Genomic DNA, 23728 nt, shown 5'->3' on the forward strand with positions numbered 1-23728 from the left:
TTTTTTCCTCTTCCCTTTGCAGAGGATTTTTTAGCTGGGATGTGCAAACATGAGCCACTGCCACATACTCCAGTGTGAGGCTGCTCTGCAGCTCCTTGAATATGATATCTTTTGCCTTCTTGCATAAATATTTTAATTGCTAATTTGCTGGTCTCATTTAACACAGATTTGGCATTTATCATTTGAATTTAAACTTGTTAAAATTGACAATTTTCTTGGCTACCTATGTTAATAATTTAAAGAGAAAGCTCATTATTAAATTATTATGGGTAATTATTTTGTAACTAGTGTGGAAATTGTGATTTCTGCAGCCTTAAAAGATCCTAGAAGGAGCGCATGCAGATCCATATGGATCAAATCCCAGAATGTGCAAAGATACACAGGAAGTGTCTTATACAGAAAATATTATATAGCTGGGTGAAAATACTAACATTAGAGTATTATTTTATATACTTGGAACTGTAAAGTCTTGGAGACTGCTGAAGTGAAGTAAAGTAATGTAGCTGGGGGGGGTCACAAGACCCATTTTAAATCTGGGTTCTGATTCGTTCTGAAGCTGTGGCTGGGAACTGGCAGGGTGGGATTTGTGTGAGTGCACCTTGCAGAGCTCAACACACCTCCAGTCAGCATATTCTCTGACAAAAGGAAACAGAACCAACAGGGTTCTGTAGCTCCAGCACTCCCGCTGAGTCCACACCGCACCTGCTGGAACGGGGGCAGAGTTGGGCTGAGCCCCAGCCCTTCAGGATTTCCAGGGGCCTGGTAAATGCTGCTGATTTCAGTGAGTCAGTGCTGAGCTTTACTGGAAAAAACTCCCACTCTGACCCTGTAAATGGTGTGGAAAAGCCTTTCTCTGCCTGCAGTCCTGAACTTCCCATCCCTGAGAGGTGTTTGTGCTGCAGTCGGTGCTGCTTTTGTGATTGTGCAGGTGCTTGCACACCTGCCCCCAGCCCCAGCAGCTGCCTCCTTTTCTTACCCTTGCCAGAAGCTTGTGCTTTGGTGATGACACAGTCAACATAAATGTAATTCCCTTAAAAAGGATCTTTTGAGGTGCCAGGCATGTTACTGAGGTAAATGATGCCAACACACCCTCTCCAACATTCCCCAGTTTCTCAATATTCAACCACTGGTATCTGCAGCTGGATTTAGCCCATAGCAAAACTGTGAACAATGAGAGAGTGGAACTCGCTCCCTGCTCCCACCAGATGGCCCTCATGCTTTTTTAATTTCTCTCTAAACGGCTGGGAAATGCTCTGCAAGCAGTTAGGGAGTTAACAAGGGATGCAAAGTCTTTCTGGTCACTTAATTTTGGGAGCAGGCAGTGTGGGGTCCTGGGTGGTGCTGTGGCAGATGCCTCTCAGCTTCCTTGGTCCCCTGGTTTTCCTGGGTCTGTGGGGTGAGTCCTGAAGGAGAAGCACTGAGGGATTTCAAGAGGGTGCAGAGCAGGTTCTGAAAGTGGTGTTGGGCTGGACCTTGCACGTGTGTGTTACAGACACATCCAGTGAGTGCACCTGGGTCCTGTTTGAGGCAGGTTGGGCTGCTCCTTGCTCAGACATCAGCCCTCGGTCTTTGCCTGTTAGGTGTTGCCAAATTCTGCCAGTGATGCTTTACAATTTTTGAGAGCAAAGGACAGCTTGGGAAGTACAAAATAGGGCAATAACTTCTTTTTCTGTTGATCTTATTTTAAAAAGAAAAAAAAGACCCTTTTAAAGGGACATTTTACCAACTCCTTGACCCTTACTTTGATATTTGAGTTTCAACTTTATGGTACTGTTATAATATCAAGAAATTCAAATAGTACTTTTCAGCTTGCAAAATTGTGATATCCTGAGTTTTGGCACTAGTATCAACTGGTTCTTGATCCTGGATTTCCTGATGTTTGCATCTTCCCCGCTCTGCCAGGATCATTGTCCCTTTGAGAACAATACCGGATCTGGTTCTCTCGTTTGGTGCTGTTACAGGAGTATTTGAGTGCATTAACTAGTAGATTTGTTTATGCACTGAGAGGTGCTGCCCCAGCCCTCACTGCCGTAAGCTTTTCCATCTGCATGCCCCCATCCTGACCTTGATCTACCAAAGGGCTCTGGAGGGCTTGTTCACGCTCCAGCCTTGCTGGCTTTTCTATCGGGATTAGCTTTAAGGGGCTCGAGTTGTTGAAGGGTTTTTCTACTGATAAATGGATTGAGACCCATATTTTAATCTCACGTCATCAAACATTCATCAGATACTCTTGGTCATTACCGACAGAGCCAGGTTTGAACTAGTGACCCTGCAGTAAAAGGTCCCATTAGCAATTTCCTCAAACTGTCAAGTCATTGCATGACACAAATGAAATGAAATGCGATGGGATTATTTTTTCCACAGGTAAAGGCAGTGGGTTTCTGTCAGATTTTTATTTACTAATGACTGTGTTACCAAGACACTCTGTGTTAAAATCTTTGTGCTCTCACATAAGAAATATGAAGAAATACAAAAGTGGGGTATACTACCTGAAGGCAGCCCCTCCACACAGGGCAGTTGCATGGCCCCATGATGCCACACAACTGTCACCCACTTGGTCCGGAATGAGGAGAGTGCTGCACAGTTTCAGTGGCAAACCCCATCCTCAGCATGCCAGGCACAGCTCACACATCTCATGCCAAGACAGGTTTGGGCTTTGTGTGTGTTTCCATAAGCAATAAAAGCAGAGACTGACAGGCATTTAGGGAACCTTCTCTGGCTCACATCACACTGCACTGTTCTTTTACCAGCAATTTTTGTATCTGAGTTCTTTCTCTCTTTACAGAATCATTTGAAGAAATAATGCGTGAGGTTTGGTGAGGGGGGGGAGAATATTACCTCCGGCAGTCATGTTATAATGGCTGTGGTGCTGACAGCCCTTTGGGAACAGTGGCAGCAGCAGGGTAAGTATATATGACATCTTTGTAGTGATAAAGAAACAAATAAATGTTCCCATTAACACTCCATCAGGTCAACAGCTATTCCAGACCAACGTGATGTTAAAGGAACCGGTTTGATTCATATCATCTAAGACACACTTCTCTTGCAGCATATCTTCTGAAAGGCACATAAACCAGAGGTCCTGCTCTGACCAGGTGGAGTCATTAAAAAATCAGTGAACTTTTTACAAGTTGCTTGAAATACCCTGGCTAGACTCCAGCTCCAGTGTTGCTGCTGTGTCTGTTTAACAGTTCCTTCATCACACCATGACAATAACTCTGTTTCAGTGCTGAAGGAAGTTATTTCTCCATACATCGTTTGTAACGCATTTTGGGAGGCTTCTGAATGCTTCCTAAGCCCTGCAGTGAGATCAGTGGGATGTGAGCCTTACCATAACAGTCTGCTCAGGAAGCATGAGCAGCATTTGTATGTCATCCATAATGAATGTGTGTGCATATGGAACAAACACACATGCACACAGATGCCTGCTGACAGGCTGCCCCTTTCCTGTGCAATTCAGCATGAGCTGAGCTTCACTAAGGACTGTGATGTCTCTCTCCCCCTACAAGTGCTAGTTAGTGAACAGCAACTTCTAAAAATTTTCCATGTGTTAGAGAGTTTAAGCACAGTACAACTCTGCTAAGATGCAGACTTTAAAACAGGTACAAACTTTCTAACACAAAATAACCCAGAATTCCTAAAGAATTCTCTTCCTTCCCATGTAACCAGGACTGTACACTTTTCTTTTTACCAGAACTTTTCTTTCTTTTTCACACAGGTTGAATATTTTCAACAAAAGGTCCTGAGAAGGCACATGAGAAAGGCAAGTCTTTGGTCTGGCTCAAATCACACGGATCCTGGACAAAGATGAAAACAAAGAAATCCCCTGGTCTGGATAACACAAAGCCAGCACTTGAAGTTCAAGCTGTCCAAAGCTCAGGAAAGTACATATAAATGTGAGTGTCTCTTTGTATCTTAAACGTCGTTGCAACCAAAGCACCTCTGTGCTGTGTTCTGGTAAAATCTCATTTGTCAAAGATATGCCTGTGACTCCATCAGAAATTCTGAGCCAGATGATAAACTTAGTTCTGCTTCTGTTGATATTATAAGACCTTCTGATGTTAATATGAATGCCAGAGAAAATAGGCTTCAAAATGGTCAGCACAAAAAGAGCAGCCAAATCCTGAGCAGTCCAGTCCTAGATCTAGAAAACTTAATGCTTACAACCCAGCAAGTATTGAATCTCCAATTCCCTAATTTGATGGAATAGCCTGAGATTTTGGAGGGCCTCCTTCAAAAGAGCTTGTGCACCTCTAAGTTGAAATCCCAAGATGCAAAGTTCTCAGAGTTTATGTAAGTGTTTAAAAGGAGATACAGATTCCAGAGTCACTTAAATACTTCTGATAATATTCAGTCTTGATTCAGCAAAGCATGTGACAACTTTAGTGGATATTTAAATCCATTCCATGTAATATGCTTAAACTCATCCTCTCAGCAGGAGGGAGGGTTTCTCCCTTCACTCTTTGATTGGAGACATGCACTTAGGTCTCCCTGAAGCCAGTAGTTGTTGATTACATGTTTACATGCTCTGCTGAACTGACAAAGAAAAAAATCACAGTATTGTGTAATGAAACAACCCTAATCTGTCCAGTGGCTGCCAGCATAAACAAATAAATACAGGCTAGCCTTAAATGTACTGAAAGCTTGTGTGAATATTGTAGGAATTTGAAATCTGCAGTTGTCTATATTATAGTAACATTTCCAACAGCATATCACAGCATCACAGAATGGTTTGTCTTGAAAGAAACCTTGAGGATCATCCAGTTCCAACCCCCCTGGCATGGCCAGGGATGCCACCCACTAGATCAGGTTGCCCAAGGCCCCTATTCAGCCTGGCCTTGAACACTTTCAGGGATTGGGCATCCACAAGTTCTCTGGGTAACTTGTTCCAATGCCTCACACCCATCTGAGTAAAGAATTTCCTCCTGTCATCTAATCTAAACTTCTTCTCTTTCAGTTTAAAACTGTTCCCCCTTGTCCGATCATTATCTGCCTGTGTAAAAAGTAATCCTTTCTCTTTTTTTAAGCCCCTTTTAAGTACTGAAAGGCTACAATAAGGTATCTCAGGACTCTTCTCTTCTCCAGGCTCAACAACCCCAGCCTTGCCATCCTGTCCACACGGGAGAGGTGCTCCAGTCCCCGGAGAATCTTCGTTGCCTGTCCTGGACCCACTCCAACAGGTCCACGTCCTAAGGAAATAGATTTCACCTGCGCTTACCGGTGAAAGCGGAGGGTGTTACCCCCTCGTAGGGACAGCTTTCCCTCTTCCCATGACTCGGGCTGCGGGAGGGTTCCCCCGCGATGCCGCCCGGGATGCCCCGCGGGGTTCCCGCGCCGTGCCCTGTGCCGCAATGCTCGTTGCGGCCGCCAGGTGGCGCCGTGGGCACGCGGCGCGGCGGCCCCGGCCCCGCCTCCCCCCGGGGGTCTCGGCTCCGCCGCGGGGACACCCGAGGGGACCCCCTTCCTTTCCCTTCCCTTCCCGTCCCCTCCGCCGGGTGGGAGCGCAGTTGGGGTTCCCTCCCCTCTCCCCCTGCTGCGCTCCCGTGCGGGGCTCACCCCAACGTAATTCCACTGCTTTGCTCGCCCCGCGCTCCTGCCCCAGGTGGTAATGGGGGCGAGCTCAGGGACAGCGCATCCTCCCGTCCTCGTCCTGGCGAGCCCCTGGGAGAGGGTTTGCTCTGCCGCACTGTCGGTGCTTTCTGACAACGCCCCTGCCCCCGGGGTGCTCCTCCACCCCCAGACACCTCGAGGTGCATCCCCGTTTCTTCCCTGACTCCTGAAGGTGTGTGAGCAAATGGTCCCTTCAGCACTCCGCTGTTTCCGACCCACAGGAGTTAAGCCTGACCTGAGGGAAGAGCCCCAACATCCCATCAGAACGCAGGGACAACCTGAAGTCCCCAGTCCCTCAAGGGAGGCAAAAGGAGGAATGCTCCTGAATGAAACCTGTCCATCTGGGTCGCCTGCTACTGCTTCTTCATGGCAGCTGGGGTAAAAGTGGGGTGCTGTCACCACCATGTGACAGATCCTCTGCTGATCCCAGAGGCATCCAGGCTCCTTTCTCCTGAACAGGAAAGGCAGAGCATTATATCCAAGTCCTCTGAGCCTTTTTCTCCTCTTGTCCTTCTCTCCAGGAGCAAGCCATGTAGGAGGAATAAAACACCCCAAGTAGCTGAACAGTGTCATCAAGCACCTCCCAGGACAGCTATTGGATTCATCTGTGGATGGAAAGATTTTGGATCAAAACGGGAGCCTGCTGGCCATAAGGAACGTACTTATGAAAAGCATTTTTGCTGGGAAGGACACAAGTGAGCTGTTCCCAAACCCTTGGGAAAGTGCAGGTAAATGCTCAGGACCGGTGAGCTCTGCTTGCAGTCACACATTGTGAAGAGAGGCTGCTTCTCCCTTTCCCCCCATCGGCATGGGTCTGTTGTTCATCTGCCTTCTCCCAAGAAGGGCAGGAAGGAGCATGGTCCCTTTGGGGAAACCTCAGCCAGCTGCAAAGGTCAGGAAGGAGGGAGCAGAAGGCTTTTCTCTCAGAAATTCCTCCTCCAACTACTTCTTCCCTCCTTTGGAGTCTGGGCAGAGGGAAGCGAGGCTTGACTGTCCCCCCTGTGCTGAGGGTGCAGGGACTGGAGGCAGGAGGAGGGAGTTGTCCTGGATAAACTCCAGGTCAGAGGCGAGAGGGGCCTTGGGCCCACTTGGAAATAGTGTCAGGGCAGGGGAGAGGCCTTTCCCTATGCAGGAGAGGCTCTTGTGCTCCAGGCTTTCTGTCTCCAGGCTTGTAGCAGTTGTGTTTGTCCTCCAGAGTGTGGCCTCCTTCCATCGTCCCCTTGTTCAAAGGCCTCAAAACCACTTGTTCCCCTGAAACCCTATTTTTTCCTACACAGGACAAGGAAGCCAGGGCCAGCCTTTTCCTCTTTTGTTCCCTTCCACTGGCATTTGGATCTCAGCATTGCCCCATTGCTATCTGTCATGACCAGGGACACTGTGACCATGTCCTGGTCCTGTCTGGAAGCAGCTCATGCCTGTGCTGCGAAGTTACAGCTCATGGCTTGTGTTGCTGGGTAAAATCCACAGCTCAACTTTGCAGCTCTCTCTTGCTTTGGGAGTAAAGCGTTTACTCACCCCTGGGAGCAAATCACAGCCTGCAAGTCTGCAAGTGTGTGTTTTATTCTGTGTTGAATGTTGAGAGCATTTAACTCAGGCTTGCAGGGAAACCGCGCTGCAATATGCCTGTTTCCTTCTGCAGCAAGAGTTAAGTACCAAGTCCCAGCCAGCCCACTGAGGACTACCCTGTGGCAGGCTGAGGAGTGTCCTCCAGTTCCATTTGCCATACTGAGGAAAGGACAAACCCAGCTTTCCACATGAATTTGCTCCAGCCTTGTAACTGGCCTGGCAGTGGTCTGTGTGCTGCTGCAGTCAGAGTGTGGTGGTCCAGAAAGTGGACCCAGATGAGGAGCAGAGAGTGAGTGCTAAAAGTAACTGAGAATTCTTTAAAAGCAAAGCCCCAATACATCAGGTTGGCCCCTGTGGGGTGGATGGAACACAGAAGTCTCCTTGCCTGGTGCCAGCTCTTTTTTTTTTTCCCATTTTTTTTCTTTGCGAAGTCCTGACTTTCTCACCCCCTCCCTGTTTCCCTCTGCTTTTCTTTCACACTCCTCCTGCAGGGGTCGAGCCAGTGTTTAACTCTTTCATCATTGTAGCAATTAGTGAGTGGTTTTAAGAACACCCGATGTCCCAGATGGGACATCTCCCCCAGCCTTCAGCAGGAGCCTCACAGACCTTCCTGTGTGCTGGAAACAGAAGCACAAGTCTTGTACAAGGAGGAAAGTAGTGGAGAACTTGTCACTCTTAATGTCGTAGTTGGCTGTCCCTGGTCGGTGGAGGTGCCCTCAGACTGCTGCTGGGGTGCTGTTCCTTTCAGCATCCAGGAAAACACATGGAAACGGTCCCCTGATCCCCTGAACAGATTTGAAGGGCAAAATCTGCCAACTGCTCAGTATATTGATTCAAATGCATTATTCCTCCCTGGGCAGATCCTTGCCCTGGGAAAGGAGCAATCAGTGCAGGTGCAAATAGCTTTTAATTGCAAAATGTATCTCACCATGGAGGCATTTAAGCTGGATATGATACAACTGATACAGCAGCAGCCGGAGGAAGACCAATAAGCTGGAGCACTGCAGGAGCCAAACTGCTCCTATGCAATACCTATGGCGTAAATATTCATGTATGGCTGCTTGTCCATGTTTTTCCACATATCCCTGAGATATGACACAGTAACATTATGTGAAGATTCAAATATCATTTTCAGGGAATGTGAAAACTTGCTGTCTGTGACAGTTCCTATGTGGGAACGCAGCAAGCTTGGGATGCGGATGTTTTGTGTGTGGACTCGCTTAAAGCCAAGTATCGGGTGCAGTTTCTCAGAGCCAGCGAGGTGCTGACAACGGGCTCTGTGCCTGATTTGGAGTGACAGCGCTCTGCCCGAGGTTTAGCTGTGGGCTCAGGCGGCTCTGTCACACCAAGTGATGTACAGGTGCCTGGGAGGGGGTCCTATATCGTTGTCGGGCTGCCTTAGGGTGCCTCTGGAGCTATATAGCGATCCGCAGAGTGTGTTGCATCTGGGCTGGTTGTTCTCCGGGCCCTCAGCTGTTCTTCGGGCAGGGCGAGGCAGCCCAGGGGTCTCCGCTGCCCTTCGCGGGGGCGCTGGGCGGGCGGACAGGAATTTCCCGCCGCTCCCGGGGCAGCATCTCCCGCACCTCGGGGCGGGGAGCGGGGGAATAGAGGGACACGGGAGCAATTCAGAGATAAGGCAGACACTTCAGAGGTTACCTTCCCCAAAGCGGGGACCGGGGATCCCCCCTCAAGCCTCCGCGGTGTGACATCGCCCTGAACAGGGTGACTAGCCCGGCTTGCCGGGATGCACGAAGTTTTGTTTTATTATATGTGTAAAGATGGGCAAGGCAGTGTTTGAGGAGGTATTACCCCCGCAGCCGGCACAGCGAGCTCCCATCCGCAGCAAGAGCCCGTGAGTGAGGCCAGATCTCGGGCTCACGGGAACGAGTTACGCGGAGGAAGGATGGAGGCTGATGCGGGGAGAGCGGCGGGCGGCAGGTCGGGAAGCCCGCGGAGAGGTGCAGGACCGCGCCCGCTCCCCCGGCGCGCAGCCAGCCCGGCTCTTACCTTGCGAGGGCAGGAACTGGTTTTATTATTTTCCCTAGGAAAACAAACATCGGACTTTTTATGGTAGAAAAAAAAAAAAAACTTTTTCTTCAAACTGTCCCGTTCGGAAATCGTATGCTTGTGCTGCAAAGCAGCGCATCGCTGCGCGGGAACGGGGCAGGAGCCGGGGCGAGCGGCCGGGGGTTCAGCGGGGATTTGCGGCTGGAAGTTTCCTCCACGCGTGTTTCCAGCGGCGCTAGTGCGGGGATAACCCCGCTGCGAGGGGTCGCCCCTCCCCGGATTCGAGCAGCGCGGCACGGCCGGCGGGGGCAGGGGCGGGCGCGGGGCATCCCTGGCTTTGGGCAGCCTGGCGCTTGCGGGGGATCCCGGGGGAGCGGGCAGGGCTCGGCCACCCTCGCACCTAGCGGTGCCGCGTTCCGGCTCTGCGGGGCGAGCAGTGCAGCGCCCTCCCGGTGAGGGCCGACCCCGGGCGCTCGGGGGTCGGTACAGGGAGCGGGGCTCCGTGTCCCCCCCGGTACATCCCCGAGCAGCGCCGCCGATGAACAAAGGCACGGCCGAGCCCGTACCGGTCCCGCCACCCCGGGGGGCTCCGGGGCAACTTCCCCGCGGCCCGGCGGCCGGAGGGGCGGGGTTATGCTAATGAGGGGGCGCGGCCACGCCCCCGCGGCGGCGAATCGCGGGCGCCCATTGGCGGCGGCGCATGGAGGGCGGGGCGCTGACGCGATGCAAATGAGAAGGCGTGGCTTTATCGGCCCCGCCCCCCGCCCGCCGGGGCTGCGGGGCTCGTGTTCGGCGGCGGGGACAGTCAAAGTGGCTCCCATAGGGAGAGACGGCGAGTCCGCCCGGCGCTGCGGGAGAGGGAGGGGGCACGGGGAGCCCCAGGGTCTCCCTCCGGCCGTCCGTCCGCGCCGCCGCCGCGGGTGCGCCCCTCTCGCTCCCTTCCCGGCGTGCGCCCGGCTCCGGCAACTCGCTTCCTGCGCGGCTGGAGGAGGGAGGAGAGGAGGAGAGGAGCAGAGAGCGCTTCGACTGGGAGAGGAGAGAAGAAAGAGGGAGAAAAGAAAGAAAGAAAAGAGAGAGGGGAGAAGGGGGGGGGACTTGCCTCTCTTGTCACTGGAAAATGACACTTGATGTAGCAGAGCCTGCCGCAGCTCCCGTTCGTCCTATTGTTTCTTAAACTGCCATCTGAGATTTTTTTTTTTTGCCTGCTGCCATCCGAGGGGTGTCTTCATACAAAAGGGACTTCAAGTACTCCTTCGGCTTGCGAGCGCTGCAACCGGCCCCCAGCACCCCGCCAGCCCCTGCAAGCACCCAAACAAACTGCACACGCAGCAAACAACAGCAACAAAACCGGGCTCTGATTGCCTCTGGATTTTTTTTTTAATGTCCGTGCCTGTGATTGCTTTCTCCGACTTGCTTTGATTCCAGAAATCAGCTGCAGAGAGAGAAAAAAAGAGAGAAAGAAAAAAACCCACATATAACAGTCCGCCTGGCGATTTTATCACTTTTTAAAATTTTGAGTAAAGAAGGAAGATTTGCGCTGTTGTTTCTGATTCATGTTTGGGATTCAGGAAAGCATCCAGCGGAGTGGGAGCAGCATGAAGGAAGAGCCCCTCGGCGCGGGGATGAACGCGGTGCGGACGTGGATGCAGGGAGCCGGCGTCCTGGACGCCAGCACGGCCGCTCAGAGGTAGGCAGGCTCCGCGCCCGCTCCGCTCCGCGCCCCGCTCCGCACCCCGGGGCGCTCCCCGCCCGCAGCGCTGCTCCCCGCGGTCAGCGCCTTTCCCCCCGCACCAACAAAAACCTGGGTCTGGAGCTCTGCTGCCAGCAGTGAGTTTCTCGTAGATGTCGCCAGTTATTTATCCCTACTGTCCCGTAGGAATTACTTTTTATTAAATAATGATAACAATAATAAAGGAAGTGGCGAGTTTCGCTAGGTACAAATAGGTGGGTTTCATCTCTCTGGCCCCTTGTGTTCGCTTGGAGGAAGAAGTTTTCAAAACTATGTTTGCTGATGATTTAGTCTTGAGATCTCCAAATGACACTTTCATCCTCCGATAAGCAGCGAGTTGTGCACGGATGTATCAAAACTATATTTCTCTACCTCGCTTTCCTATCCTCGTCAGAATCAGCAGCTATTCTTCTTTTCCTCCGATAAGCAGGGAGTTTGCAAAGCTTTCTCTAGGAGAAATTTAATTTTAATCCCCTTTGTAAAACCATTGCACTTATCTTAGATTTTTAAAGAAGAAGTCATTCCAAACAGGAGGTAGTTTTGGCGAAGCTGCTCCCAGCCTCGCTTTCTCTCTTATTTCTCCTTCCCATCTTCTTTCTCGCGAAAAAAAAAAAAAAAGCACGGACCAAACACTGATGCCACATTCACAGCCTGAGCCCTGGAGCCGGCATCAGTTTAATGTTGACATCTCCCGGTGTCTCCCACCTCGCCCCGCACCCCTCCCTTTGGAGCCCTCTAAGGAAGGGAAAGTTTCTGCAGGGACAACCCTGAAATATTTCAAGTTGTCTCCTGGGCTCGGTGTTTACCCACCTCTCTGGGGCGGGAGGAAAGGCTCGCAGGACTGAGGCTGCGAGATAAGGCACATGGGCGCTGGGGTGACAGCTCCGAGCCGAGTTTGAGAAGTGGCAGGACCGATGCTGCTCCGCAGGGCAAAGCGCCGATGGGGCTGAGCGCGGCTCCCCCGCCATGCAGGGCCGGCTGCGAGCGGGCACGGCCTCTGGGGAGGGCTGGTGGGTACCGAGTCCGGGGGGGCTGCTGGGGGCTTCGGGCTCGCCGCAGGGCGGGATGGGGTCGGGGCCCCGAGCTTGAGCCTTTCCCCGCGCGCGGAGGAAAAAGCCTCGGGGCGATTCGGGAGAGGATGCTCAGCCCGCGGAGGGCCCAGCCGAGTCCCGGCGAGGGAAGGCACGGGCCCGGGAGTCGGCTGGGGGGGAGTGAGGCCGCGTCGTCGGTGCTGGCGCTAACCCGCGTGTCTCTGATCCCAGCGGAGTGGGTCTGGCCCGGGCTCACTTCGAGAAGCAGCCACCTTCCAACCTGAGGAAGTCCAACTTTTTCCACTTCGTCCTGGCTCTGTACGACCGGCAGGGGCAGCCCGTGGAGATCGAACGCACCGCCTTCGTGGGCTTCGTGGAGAAGGAGAAGGTGAGTAACCTGGCATCCCGCGGGCCTCGTCCGCCTCTCCCGGGCCATCCCCGCTCCCCCGGGGCCGCGGCACCGGCTCTTCCCGGAGGCCATCGCCGCCTCCCGGGTGCCTCACTCGTCCCCTATCCCGAAGAACAGACGGGGAGGGGATGTCCCCTGATCCCGCGCTATGCCCGGGACAGGAGAGAGGGCTGAAAGCTGCCCCGTCCAGCCCCAGGGGCACCTAGAGCGCGGGTGATGGAGAAACTTCATTGATACTCTTTTCCTTTTCCCTCCGGCCTCCCGCATTCCCTTTGACTTCAGGAAGCCAACAGTGAAAAGACCAACAACGGGATCCACTACCGCCTGCAGCTGCTCTACAGCAATGGTAAGGGCTGGGAGCCCCCGCAGTGAACCCAGTCGCCCCCCGCTGCCTCCGTGGCTTCAGAGCCCACCAGAGGCTGGGGAGCCGCTGCCCCGGCTCCCCTCCGCTCCTCGCACCCCCGCGCTCGGTGCCGAGGCGTTGCGGGCACATGGGCGGCCCCGGCGGGCCCGAGCCCTCGAGCGAGCCCCGACGCGCTGCTGCCGGCCGGCCCCGCTCCTCACGCTTCTGCCTTGTTTCAGGGATCAGGACGGAGCAGGATTTCTACGTCCGACTCATCGACTCCATGACCAAGCAGGTGGGTGTTGCGGGACGCCTGCGGAGGAGGAGGGTGCCGGGGGGGTGGCAGCCGTCGGGGCGGCCCCCGGCAGTGCGGCGGGGCGGCCCGCGGAGCCGAAACCCGCCCCCGCGGCGGAGCGGCTCTGCCCCGGCCGGGAGGCGAAGGGAAGCGGCCGCCGCCTCCCGCGGGCACGGCCGCACTCCCCGCTCTGTGGCAGTCGGGGCTGCGGCGCGGCGCGCAGGGTCCCCGCGGGACCCCTGCCTGCCGCCGGGCCGGGGGGCGAAAAATAGAGGCGACTCTCCAGCCATCCCAGCCAGCTCTGGGGCTGGATTTGCCGCTTAATTAATAAGAATTAACCTCCGGCCTCCGCCAGCCCCCGAGCGCCGCCAGCACAAGCCGCTGCCCCGGCGAGGGGCTCTGTCGGTCCGTCCGTTCTTTGCGCTGCCGCCTGGTCCGTGGGTCAAAGGAGGGGCGATTGCATCGTGACACGTTTGCATGTCGGAGTAGTTCACTGAATCGCGGCGCGGGGAGCGGCGAGCTCGGTGTCGGACTCGGGGAGGACAGCAGGACTTGTCAGTGGAATTCATCTTCATTTTAGCTTGTACTTTAGCCTCCCAAACAGAGTAATAACTTGCGTGCCTACCTGTAAAATTTTTTTTTTTTATTAAAACCAGTATCGTTACAAAGGGACTATCTGAACAAATCGATTCTCTCTCGCTTTTTTTTTCTTTTTAAATTGTTACTCTGTTTTTTTCTTCTGCTCTTGTCAGAATATTTTTCTTTTAGAATACGTTTCTTTTAAATAGTTGGAATTGCTTTTAAACCTTTTCATTCTTAAAATATGTTTCTTCCCCTCTTAATCTGCTTTACTTGTTAAAGAAAATTCTTAAAATTTAATTAAGAAAAACATTAAGTTTTTTTTGTACTGACAGGAAAAATCAGTCTCCCTATGTTGTCTGTAGAGACAAAACTCTCGGCTTGTATTTGGGTTTCTTTTCTACAGCAAAACATAAAAACATAAATCTCTAAGGGCTGAGTTTGTTTTACAAAACTCTCTTTGATGGTCCCTAAACATCTTTTCCTGCTATTGAAGGCTGTCTTTCAGCAGAAAAAAAAAAAAAGAAAAAAGGAACTTGGACGAATTTTACTAGACAATCCACTGTGCATCTGAACTCTGTTACACTGTACACTTCTAAACAGAGCCCATTCTCTGCAGGAATTAAAACACCAAGAATTTACCCTTCTTGTTAAAAAAATCCTGGAGAGCCTTTGCTGTCATTCCTTGTTTTTCAGGCACAAATTGGTTAGTTTTTATTAAAAGTAACAAAATCTTCTTGATACATGAATTCTTTTTAGTCCTTTGGAGCTTGGGCATTTCAGTGTAGACAGTGAGCAAAACTATCAATAAATATTATCTTTAAAAAGCTTTCCTATCGTTACGGAAATGCAGAAGCCTCTGCTCATAATCCTGTTGAAAACAGAGCCCTGGACTCATGGAGAGCAGTGGATTCAAAATAATTTTCTTAACAAAGGCATCTTGCATATGAAGAGTTCATCCTAAGGCACTGTTTGACCTCTTGGTCTCTCATTATTATCAAGTCATCAGAGGGTCTTTGGAGAGAAGGGGGTAAAAAACCCCGAGATACAGTTTATTTGTAAAACCTACCGTGTAGCTTTAAAGCACGTTCACAAGGAAGAAGAAGGAAAAAAAAATTCTCTGATTTCAGGAAGTCTTGGAAAAACAAAGTTAGTGCAAATTACAGATTTTGGGGACAGTGCAGCGGAGCTGAGAACTGGGGATTTAAGAACAAAAGCTCTCTGAACTTAGATTAGAAAACAGGGAGTGAAAGACTGTTTTAGACACAAACATGTTTGCTTACGTATTAATTTCATGCATATAATTTCTTTAGGCATAACTATAATTGCTTATGAATAATAGGGCATTGTCATGTCAAAACTGGCATGTGTCGCTCTGAATTTTTTTGAGGTCTGATTGCTAAATTCTTCTTTTTCTGCTTTAATTCCTTCTTTTTAAAAGTGAAATTATTGCAAAGTTGGTATCGCGTCGGTTACTGAATGCTTATTAGGAAGTGAAGTACAACACATGACAGAAGCTCACCCAAATGTTGAATATATCATTTATATTTTATGACAGTGAATTATATAGAAGATTCTCAAGTAACTTTCAAATCATCAAACTGTAATTAAATATTGCAAAGACTGTCTGAAAATTCTTTAATTTTTAATGAAAGTTAAATATATATTGTCAGTCTACTTGAAGGTGTAGTATTTTAATGCATGACTCTCAGAACAAATTGGATAATGAAATGATTACTTTTAAATGAAACTGTTGCAGAAGCGTACACGTTTCAGCTGGCAAGTATCTTCTCAGTCCTCACACACACACATTCACACACTCGATAATTGTGAATTCCCAGACTAAAATTACAGCTACTCTGAGGTTTCTGGTGGCCAATTAAAAATCCCACAGAAGCAAAGCTTGAATGAGCTAGGTTCCCCAGATCATAGAGGAAAGTATCTGTGGCTATTTTTAATATATTTTTTTAAAAAATACGGACACATCAGATTTATATGTATTCACTTTTATCTCACAGTTAAAAATTGCGAGTTTTTATACAGTTGCAGATTAGTAAGTTAGGTAAGATAAAATAAAGGCCATTCCGCAAATCAGACCTTGATTTCTGTACACAGGATTGCTACTCAGAGATTTAATGTAAATGTCCCATTGGCAGCATGGATTCTACCAGCAGGTAGGCAGGGCTTGGCTATACTGGGGGCAGTGTGTGTAATAAAGAATAGATGTTCCTTCTAAGTATTCTTGATCTATGAAAGTCAGGAATTTGTTCATGTGGCTGTGCCCAGCTAAGAAACTTGCAGCAGGAGTCCTGTCATGGGTAGAACAGAGGGATCTACATGTCCTGTGCGTCCGTATGTGTGTGTGTGTGTGTCTGTGTGTGTGTGTGTGTGTGTGTTTTCAGTCAGTTAAGGAGCAGGATGGGACTGAGGCTGGAGAGCTGTGTTACTGAAATAACCACAGGTTTTGTTGTGAGGCGCATCCCAGGGCAGATCTGGGCTGTAGGATGAACTGTGCACTCTCTGCCCCAAAACATGAGGTTTGGCTGCATGTGTGCTCCTTGGAAACCTGGACTGCGAGACTTCCAAAGGGCAAAACCAGGCAGGATTGGTTCAAAGTGGATCATTTTGAGTTGTATATGGGATAACACGCTTGGCCTTTGGTTGTCGCCCCAGAGAAGTTCTAGGTGAGATGAGAATTTCTTGACTTTCAGTGGTCTTGCTAAGTTTTAAAAATGTGTCCCCATCATTTAAAAATTGTAACTACTACACACAAATAATCCATGTGGTGGGGAAGTTCTTTTCTAGTTTGGGTAACAACCTTTGGAGTCAAAACTGGCTTAATTAAATTTTATATTATATTGGCACCTCATTTTATGTCAGGATCACATTCCTAATGCGTTCAAACCCCTGTAGGATCCCAAAGTTTATAGCTGTTGCTTTCCATAAAGCAGCAGCTTCTCCTGCAGTAGGTCTGGCCCCAACAATGATGCATTTTGAAATTGTCTGCAAAACGTGAAATATGTCTGCTCTAATAAAACTGGAGTTTTTAGGCAAGCCTAAGGATTTTTATATATTTATGAGGAAGAGATGCCTTTTATTTCTTTGGCTGTATTTTCATAAAGTTGAGATACTTCACTATTAGAAAAGATGGAGGAAATAAATCTGAAATACTTGTTCCCCACCCATTTTTCCTTCTGCCGTACTCATCCATAAGATATAACGGATGCTAATATGGCTCAGGCATCTTAAAAATCATAAGTTTTGCTCAATTGCTATTGTCTATTGCTGAGAGTCCTCATGAGTCAAAAATCTTAAACCCTGTTTATATTTTGCTTTTTTTCAGTACTATAACTCCAGATGCAAATGGTTTTCTGTTGACTTCTCTGTCATTCTCTGATGTCTGCAGATATTTGATCAGCTCCTATTCTGTGCATGGCATGGCCCTTCTCTGGCAGCTACAAGCATGGGAAAAAATTGTTATCAATAAGTTCAGAGGAGCTTCAGCAGACTCGGAGAAATTTCACACAAACATAAAACAAAACCTAACCCCTATGACGGGTAAAGTTTACACTGCACCAGATTTTAGCAGCTTTCTTGTGCCTTTGGTGAGATGTCAGAAGCACAGGTGATTTTAATTTTCTTGTACAGAGAGGAATGGAGAAGTTTGGAATTTGCATGCATGATCAGGACCTGTGTTTGGGAAAATGTAAACTCATCACAATGGAAAATGTGTTGTTTGGAGTCTGAGGGTGAAAACAAAGCTGAGGATTTTGGAGAGACTGCCTGAGCCAGATGGCCTGGTGCATTCCCAGTCTGGCAGCCCAACTGCTCCCTCCTGTATAATATACAGCCATTTGTTCTGGGATATTTACGCTAGAGCTGTTTCCATGTGAATGTTTGAAAACCATTAAAAATGAACATATTAGGAGAGATAAATTTATTTAATTTGTGTGAATATGTCGATAAGCAGGCTGTGAATCAAAGGCAGAGGGAGACTGGATAAAATAATTAGATGCTTCTGAACTGTGCATTGAGAGATAGAGCAAGAACTCACTGTCCTCGCCCCAGGACCAGCACTGTGCTTCTTGTCTGGGATAAACCTCACTGGGATGAGTCTAAATTTTGCCTGGGAAAGGGGTAAAACCTTGGGTAATTAAGGGTTAAGGATTTGAAGCCAAATAAATGTAATTCACAGTATTTTTGGTGTAGATATATAGTGGATACAAGCCTAATCCTCTCTGGGTGAGACTCTGGCCCATATGAAGTCAATTGCTCAGCGCCTATTGAATTCGGTGGGGCCAGGATTTTGTTTTCTCCCTGTGTGTATGGCCATATACGTCATTCCAAATAATTTTAGTTCTGTTTTGGAAAAGACCCTAATTTTAAGGAGTTTTTCCTTCTCCTTTTTTTCTGTCAAGAAGGTACTTTGTTTTGTGAAGCAGCCGAGGAATTTGAAAACAAGTGGGTTTAGATACATGTCAGTGATTTCTCTCCTTCTCTTACTCTGTTAAAATCAAGGCCATGACACAACTGAGTAATATAATGACCATGATCTCATTCCTTCAAGATTGTTTTTTGTCCAATTCCTAAAGCAGGATTGCTTGACTGGCAAACTGACACCATGAGATGATTCTGTCCTCAGTTGTACCAACATAAAACTGGATTTTTTCAGAAATGGTTAAAGACAAAATCTGGCTCTAGATTTTTCCATCAACTCTTTTACTGCTTTATCCTACCATCTTTATTGGGGGAAAAGTGGGTTAAATGAGTGCCATAATCCTGACTTTTATATTATCCTCTTCCTTTTATTTTTAATTTTTAAAATTTTTTTTGTAATGAACTCTGTCGCTGAAAAGTTTAGGCTAATCATTGGACGCACTTGGCTGCAATGTGCTCAATTTAGGCATTTTTATTTGCTGGCAAGCAGTGAATTGCATTTGATTTAACTTTTTATTCAACTTTATTTAAAGTAGAAGTGAGGAAGGCTTATATTTTTGACACCAATTTTTCGGGGCCTGATTTTGAATTCCGTTTGTGCATGAGAGATTGTTACTCACTGGGACTTCTCGTAGAAAGGTTACTTGGGTGAGTAACGGCTTGCAAAATGGAAGATGAATTTTGTGGGGAAATGTTTAAGTTGCTCAGGAGAAGAAAACCTATTTTCAAACGCTTATGAAACAACACCAAGTTAAAACTACACCAAGTAAACAAAAAGAAAAAAAACAAAGTCTATAATTTTGCATTTCCTTTGCTGGTGTTTTGTTGTGCAACCCTGATGTGTATTTGCAGGCTTATTTTTAGCTCTGCTGTGGTCTAAGTTTATGCACTGTAACTTTCACTTTATCTCTCATTAATGTGATCTCTATTTGACAAAATCGCGACGATGTTGGTGCCACAGGGAATCCTGATGCAATCGTGCTGCTTTAGAGCCTGAAATTTAAAAAAAACATAATTTAAAATAATCAAGGCATTTTTATTAAAAAGAGTAGCTTTTCAAATCTGAGAGTTAAACATTTTCACAACAGTAATGTAGGAGACCCTTCCTGTAAAAATACTTCTGGCAGCTCTAACGATCTGAAACTTTAGCAGTTCCTGTTTCCCTTTTGAAACTAATTGTAGAATTAATGCTTTAGAGCAGCGCGGTTTGCGAGGCGGTCGAGTATCTGCAATGCTCTCGGGCAGCCATTCATGGCAGTAAACAGTTGGCGCTTTACACACCCGTTCATACAAGTAAATTGGGACACAGGAATGGGAGGTGGGCATAAGCTGCTCAGAAATGAACTCAGCAAGTCCTCCTGCTTCCTAGATTTTCCTAGAAAATCCTACAGGAATAGGGTATGCGGGAATAGCTGCACTGAACACGGAGAAAACAAAATGTGCTTTGGGTATAACTTCGATAATTGAGTGCAAATAAAGTGAAAAGCAAATCCTTAGTGTAGAGGAAGGCAGAAGAATGTCATGCACGCAAAGAAGGGATCACTGATGCTAAACACAACAGACAAGGTGATTATGTACCACAGTGTTGACTCTGCCCGTTCATTATTGCTATTTAGTTGAGTTATTTAAGTGGGTACCTGGAGGTTAAGTAAGCACAGCAGCAGGAAGGGGAGAGGAGGAAAGAAGGGAGAGGAAAAAGGGAAAGTAAATTTTGTGTTCTGGTTTGTAATTTCTAGTGCTTCCTTGGCTCCACTGCCAATACTGAGTAAATTTATTTTAAGATTTGAGAGTGTAGGAAGAATGAGCCAAGTCCAGGAGCTTTCTCTCAGATGCTGTTACCCCCATGTCACACTGTGATTAGCGGTGACAGGGAGCTGAAGGTGTTTGTCCCCACTAAAGGCTGTGGGGGCCGATCTGCTCTTTACTCCCTGCTCTTCATTCTCAGAGGTGGATTAGCTATTGTCGAGTCCAAAAAGTGCTGTGAGCTTTCTCCTTGCCTGGTCTGTCCCACTGCCAGGTGGAATCTGATTTGAGGTTTTTTAGTCTTTGCAATGTCCCTGCTGACCGACCCCACCAGGTGTCAGCCAGTTACTTCAGTTCTCTGGGTTTGACTGGACGAATCTTCTCCCAGTCTTCCCCTCTAATGCTGGAAATGAAGATCTTCTGAATTTGTCCCATTTCCTGCTGTAACACAGGGATGACTGTAATGCCATTTTTCAAGGCTTCTCGCAAACCATTGGGCACTGACGGGGAAGTACCTCAAGGTGGTGGCCCAGCCAGGGTCAGGGGGTTGCTGTTGCTGTTGCTGTTGCTGGTGTCTGTGCTGGAGGAATTTTGCATGTGTCCCCTTTACAGGAGTGCTGGGCTCACAGGTGTTGTGTCTCACTGGTGGAAACGAGGAGGCACAAATCAGGTGAAACTCTGTGCCAATTAGTGGCAGCCTCTGTTTTATCAGGAATGAAACCCCAACTTACTGGCTCTCGGATTTTAGAGGAATGCACACAGCAAAACTGAAATTAAAATATTAAAACTAGCAAAGGTAAGGTAACACAGCCACATTCCTGTGATGTTTATGGAATTATTAAATAATTTTATAATGCATAGTATTAATATTGCATGTTACTATTTAAATGGTGTTGAAAGTCAGCTCATACTTCTTCACAATTGTGTGTCATGAGACTTTTGTCCCCTTTTGAGGTACAAAACCTCTTACCCTTGGTGGGTTATATTTGTAAGGACTAGGACAGCAGTTCATATGATCCTGCTTCATTCTGTATTATGCCAACTTACTTTTCTATCAGTATTTTCTAACCTTCAGTATAAAAGTGGCCTCATTCCTTAACATTAATTTCATTCATATATCATACTTGTTAAATTTTAATATCTATTTTATCGTTAGCTTTAGGGATACCCATAACAGATGTCATTTTACCTGCAGAGTTTTTTCCCAAATTTCTTCTCTTAAAGTCTGTACTTTAGAAGCTGAAAAGGTCACACCAAGCTCAAGGGTAGTGTGGATGCTCAGATGTAGGAGTGGTCATCCCTCCAAGGCTGGGACTCCGATCCCAGCTCTGGAGCAGCACCTGAAAAGATTTAGGATCCTCAGTGCCATCAAAAGATGCTGTTGCAAAGGGAACTTCCTTTCTCTCTTGTTTTGCTGCTGGGGGGCTGGTGCCCAGGATCAGGAGTGGTTGGAAAACATGACTCTATTGTGATGAGATGGAAACCCTGTCCCATGGGGGCTGGGAGCACTAACCTAGTTAGTGTGTAACGCCGATCCCTCGCTGCTGGTTCTGCTGGTGGGAGCAAACAGGCTCTTCCTGAAATGTGAATACACTGTCTTTCCACGGTTTTAACTTAAAGGATTCTCCCCATGCTGTCTCAGAGTCAAATTTCTCAAGTTGGTTGATCCTCTGTTTGTTTTGGTCTCCCCTGCTCTGGTAGGGCCTGCTCCTCACTTATTTATATCTCTGTAACTCCAGAGATGCTCTCTGGAAAGTGATGGATCATGAGGTTCAGGGGAAGAATCAGGCCCAGGCGCTTTCTCAGGAGCTACCAGGAAAATGCCTGGGCTGTGCAGCTTTTGTAATTAAAAATGCATGAGCTCTTTCTTTTTTGTCTCTTTCTTTTTTTTTTTTTTTTAATGAATAGGACCCAAAGTATACCAAGCCTTGCTGCTTTTTAAATTTTTTTTCCTGCCTTTCATGCTATTAGGTTTTTATTTTATTCTGAATTGAAAAGAAAATTGTGGTTGTCTTGACTACTAAAAAAACCCATCCTACACACCGCTTGAGAGATGTGCAACAGAGAGGAGAGAATTTAGCTGTACTCAGCTTGTGTTTTTTCCAGCTGCAAGTCTTGGAGCAGGTTCGGTGCAGACACTGATGTCTCTTTAGCCTGTGCCATGGTTTGAAGCTCCAGCTACGCCTTTGCTTACCGTGATGCATTTTTATTTTCTACAGACTCAACCTGATGCACAACTGAAAATGTGTTTTGTTTCTAGGCGATAGTATATGAAGGCCAAGACAAGAACCCAGAAATGTGCCGAGTTCTGCTCACGCATGAAATAATGTGCAGGTAAGAAATATCCTGCTTCCAGTTAATTAGTGATGAGAAGATGAATATGTCTCTCAAAATCTAGGTTGAACCTGCTGCTATTTTCGGACTTAAATTTATCTTTCTTGCATTAAACAATCCCAAAATAACACAGTTCGGTGTGTGTGTAATTAGCAGCAAGGTCTCAGTCGTCACACTAGTTTTCAATTATTTATAAAGATTTATTCTTAACAGAATGCTGCTGGTTTTCATTTAGACACTGTAGCTTGCAAAAAGGTCTCCTCACCAAAATTATCAGTGTATTACAGTCTTCTAGCAATAAATGTCTCTGCCCCCAGTTCCCAAGAAAAACTTCTCAGTGAAATGACAAAACAGTTTTTTTTTTTTTTTTTTTTTCTGGATGCCTGAGATCGGGGGCTCATTTGTCCCATTTGCTGCTCACATGAGGTCCCTGCTTGGCTGGAGTGGAGCAGGTGATGCTCCTTCACACGAATGATTTCTTCATCTTGATTTTCTTTAAACTTCCCCAAACAAATTTGATTCTGTCGTGTTCTCTTGCCCTGCCTGGGGTTGGTGACTTAAATTCAGGGCAGTCAAATATCTTTTCCCCCAAACTTCTGCAGCTGCTTCCTTCTCTGTTCTGGCTGACTGAAATCGGTGAAGCCTCTTCTACTTCCTTTTTACCACAGAGAAGGAAGCATCTTCGCCCAGACCCCTCTGACATCTCGGAGAGCTTGACCTCTCAGTCTCATTAAAGTTAGTGGGTGTTTTTTGCATGTCTGAAAAAATCATTTGTTACATGTTATTCGATGGCAGAAAATAATTCCCTGGTGGAAGACGAGGCGTTCTTGCATAAGCTCATTGTTACAATCAGTTGTTTTAAGACTGTAAAAATGCCATTGCATGAGTTGTAACTTTTACAAAACACATTTACTAAAAAGGAGTAACTTGAGGGTAAAAACTAGTACCCACTTCTAAGAGAATAAACTTGGATGAGAGTTTCCTGGCAGGGGAGAGTCTTTGACAAAATATTCAGATGGAAACTTCTCTGTTGGCTGATTTTTGGTTGTTGTTGTTTTGTGTTTTGTTTTGGGGAGTTTTTTTGCATGTTTTGTCCTCCATGATATCTCCTCTTGATAAAACCCTGCTGGGGGCAGCACCCTGTGATGCTGCAGAGAAGGAGCTTCTCTCCTTGCTCCACCAGCCTGGCAAAACCCTGCACAGCCCTTCCCTCAAATTCTTCCTTGCAGGATTCTGGGAGATTTTAGCTTTCACAGTGTATTTTTCTAGGCTGCTTCATTCAGTAGGTTTGGCTTCTTCCAGGAAACCAAAGACAACCTGTTATAGCCCCAGAACAATCAGAGCAGATGGGTGTCTCCAAGAGGTGCCTGAGCTTCTGCTGCTGTTGAGAGCCGCAGTGTTGCTTTGCGGAGGAGTCCCGGCCAGTTATCCCTTTCCAAATAGAAACCCAGTCATGCTGACAATTTGTAATTGCCCTAAAATTCATTGGTCCAATTAGCACCACTTTCGCTCTGGATACCTAGCTAGGAACAATTCATGGAAATATTAAAGGAGGCCCCTGACCTGATAAGGCTGAAGTGCCCTTTGCTTTGCTCCTATAACAGACCAGTAAAACAGTGAGACAGGGCACATGAGTAAAATTAAG

General features: G+C 47.6%; 1 protein-coding gene across 12 annotated transcripts in view; it reads left to right on the forward strand.

Moving 5' to 3' along the window:
- Positions 1-9982: 9982 nt before the first annotated feature.
- EBF1 (EBF transcription factor 1) overlaps positions 9983-23728 on the forward strand; it is a 273065-nt gene continuing 259319 nt past the window's right edge. For 11 of the 12 annotated variants that reach the window (XM_071570035.1, XM_071570031.1, XM_071570036.1 and 8 more), the window contains exons 1-5: positions 9983-10870; positions 12175-12331; positions 12635-12698; positions 12935-12990; positions 22010-22083. In XM_071570035.1, the coding sequence (XP_071426136.1) occupies positions 10737-10870; positions 12175-12331; positions 12635-12698; positions 12935-12990; positions 22010-22083 (485 nt within the window). In that variant the 5' untranslated portion in view covers positions 9983-10736. Of the gene's footprint in view, positions 10871-11725; positions 11923-12174; positions 12332-12634; positions 12699-12934; positions 12991-22009; positions 22084-23728 lie in introns of those variants that run through there. The other variant, XM_071570039.1, reaches the window with a different exon arrangement.

This window comes from Pithys albifrons, chromosome 15, assembly GCF_047495875.1.
Source record: "Pithys albifrons albifrons isolate INPA30051 chromosome 15, PitAlb_v1, whole genome shotgun sequence".
NCBI lineage: Eukaryota > Metazoa > Chordata > Aves > Passeriformes > Thamnophilidae > Pithys > Pithys albifrons.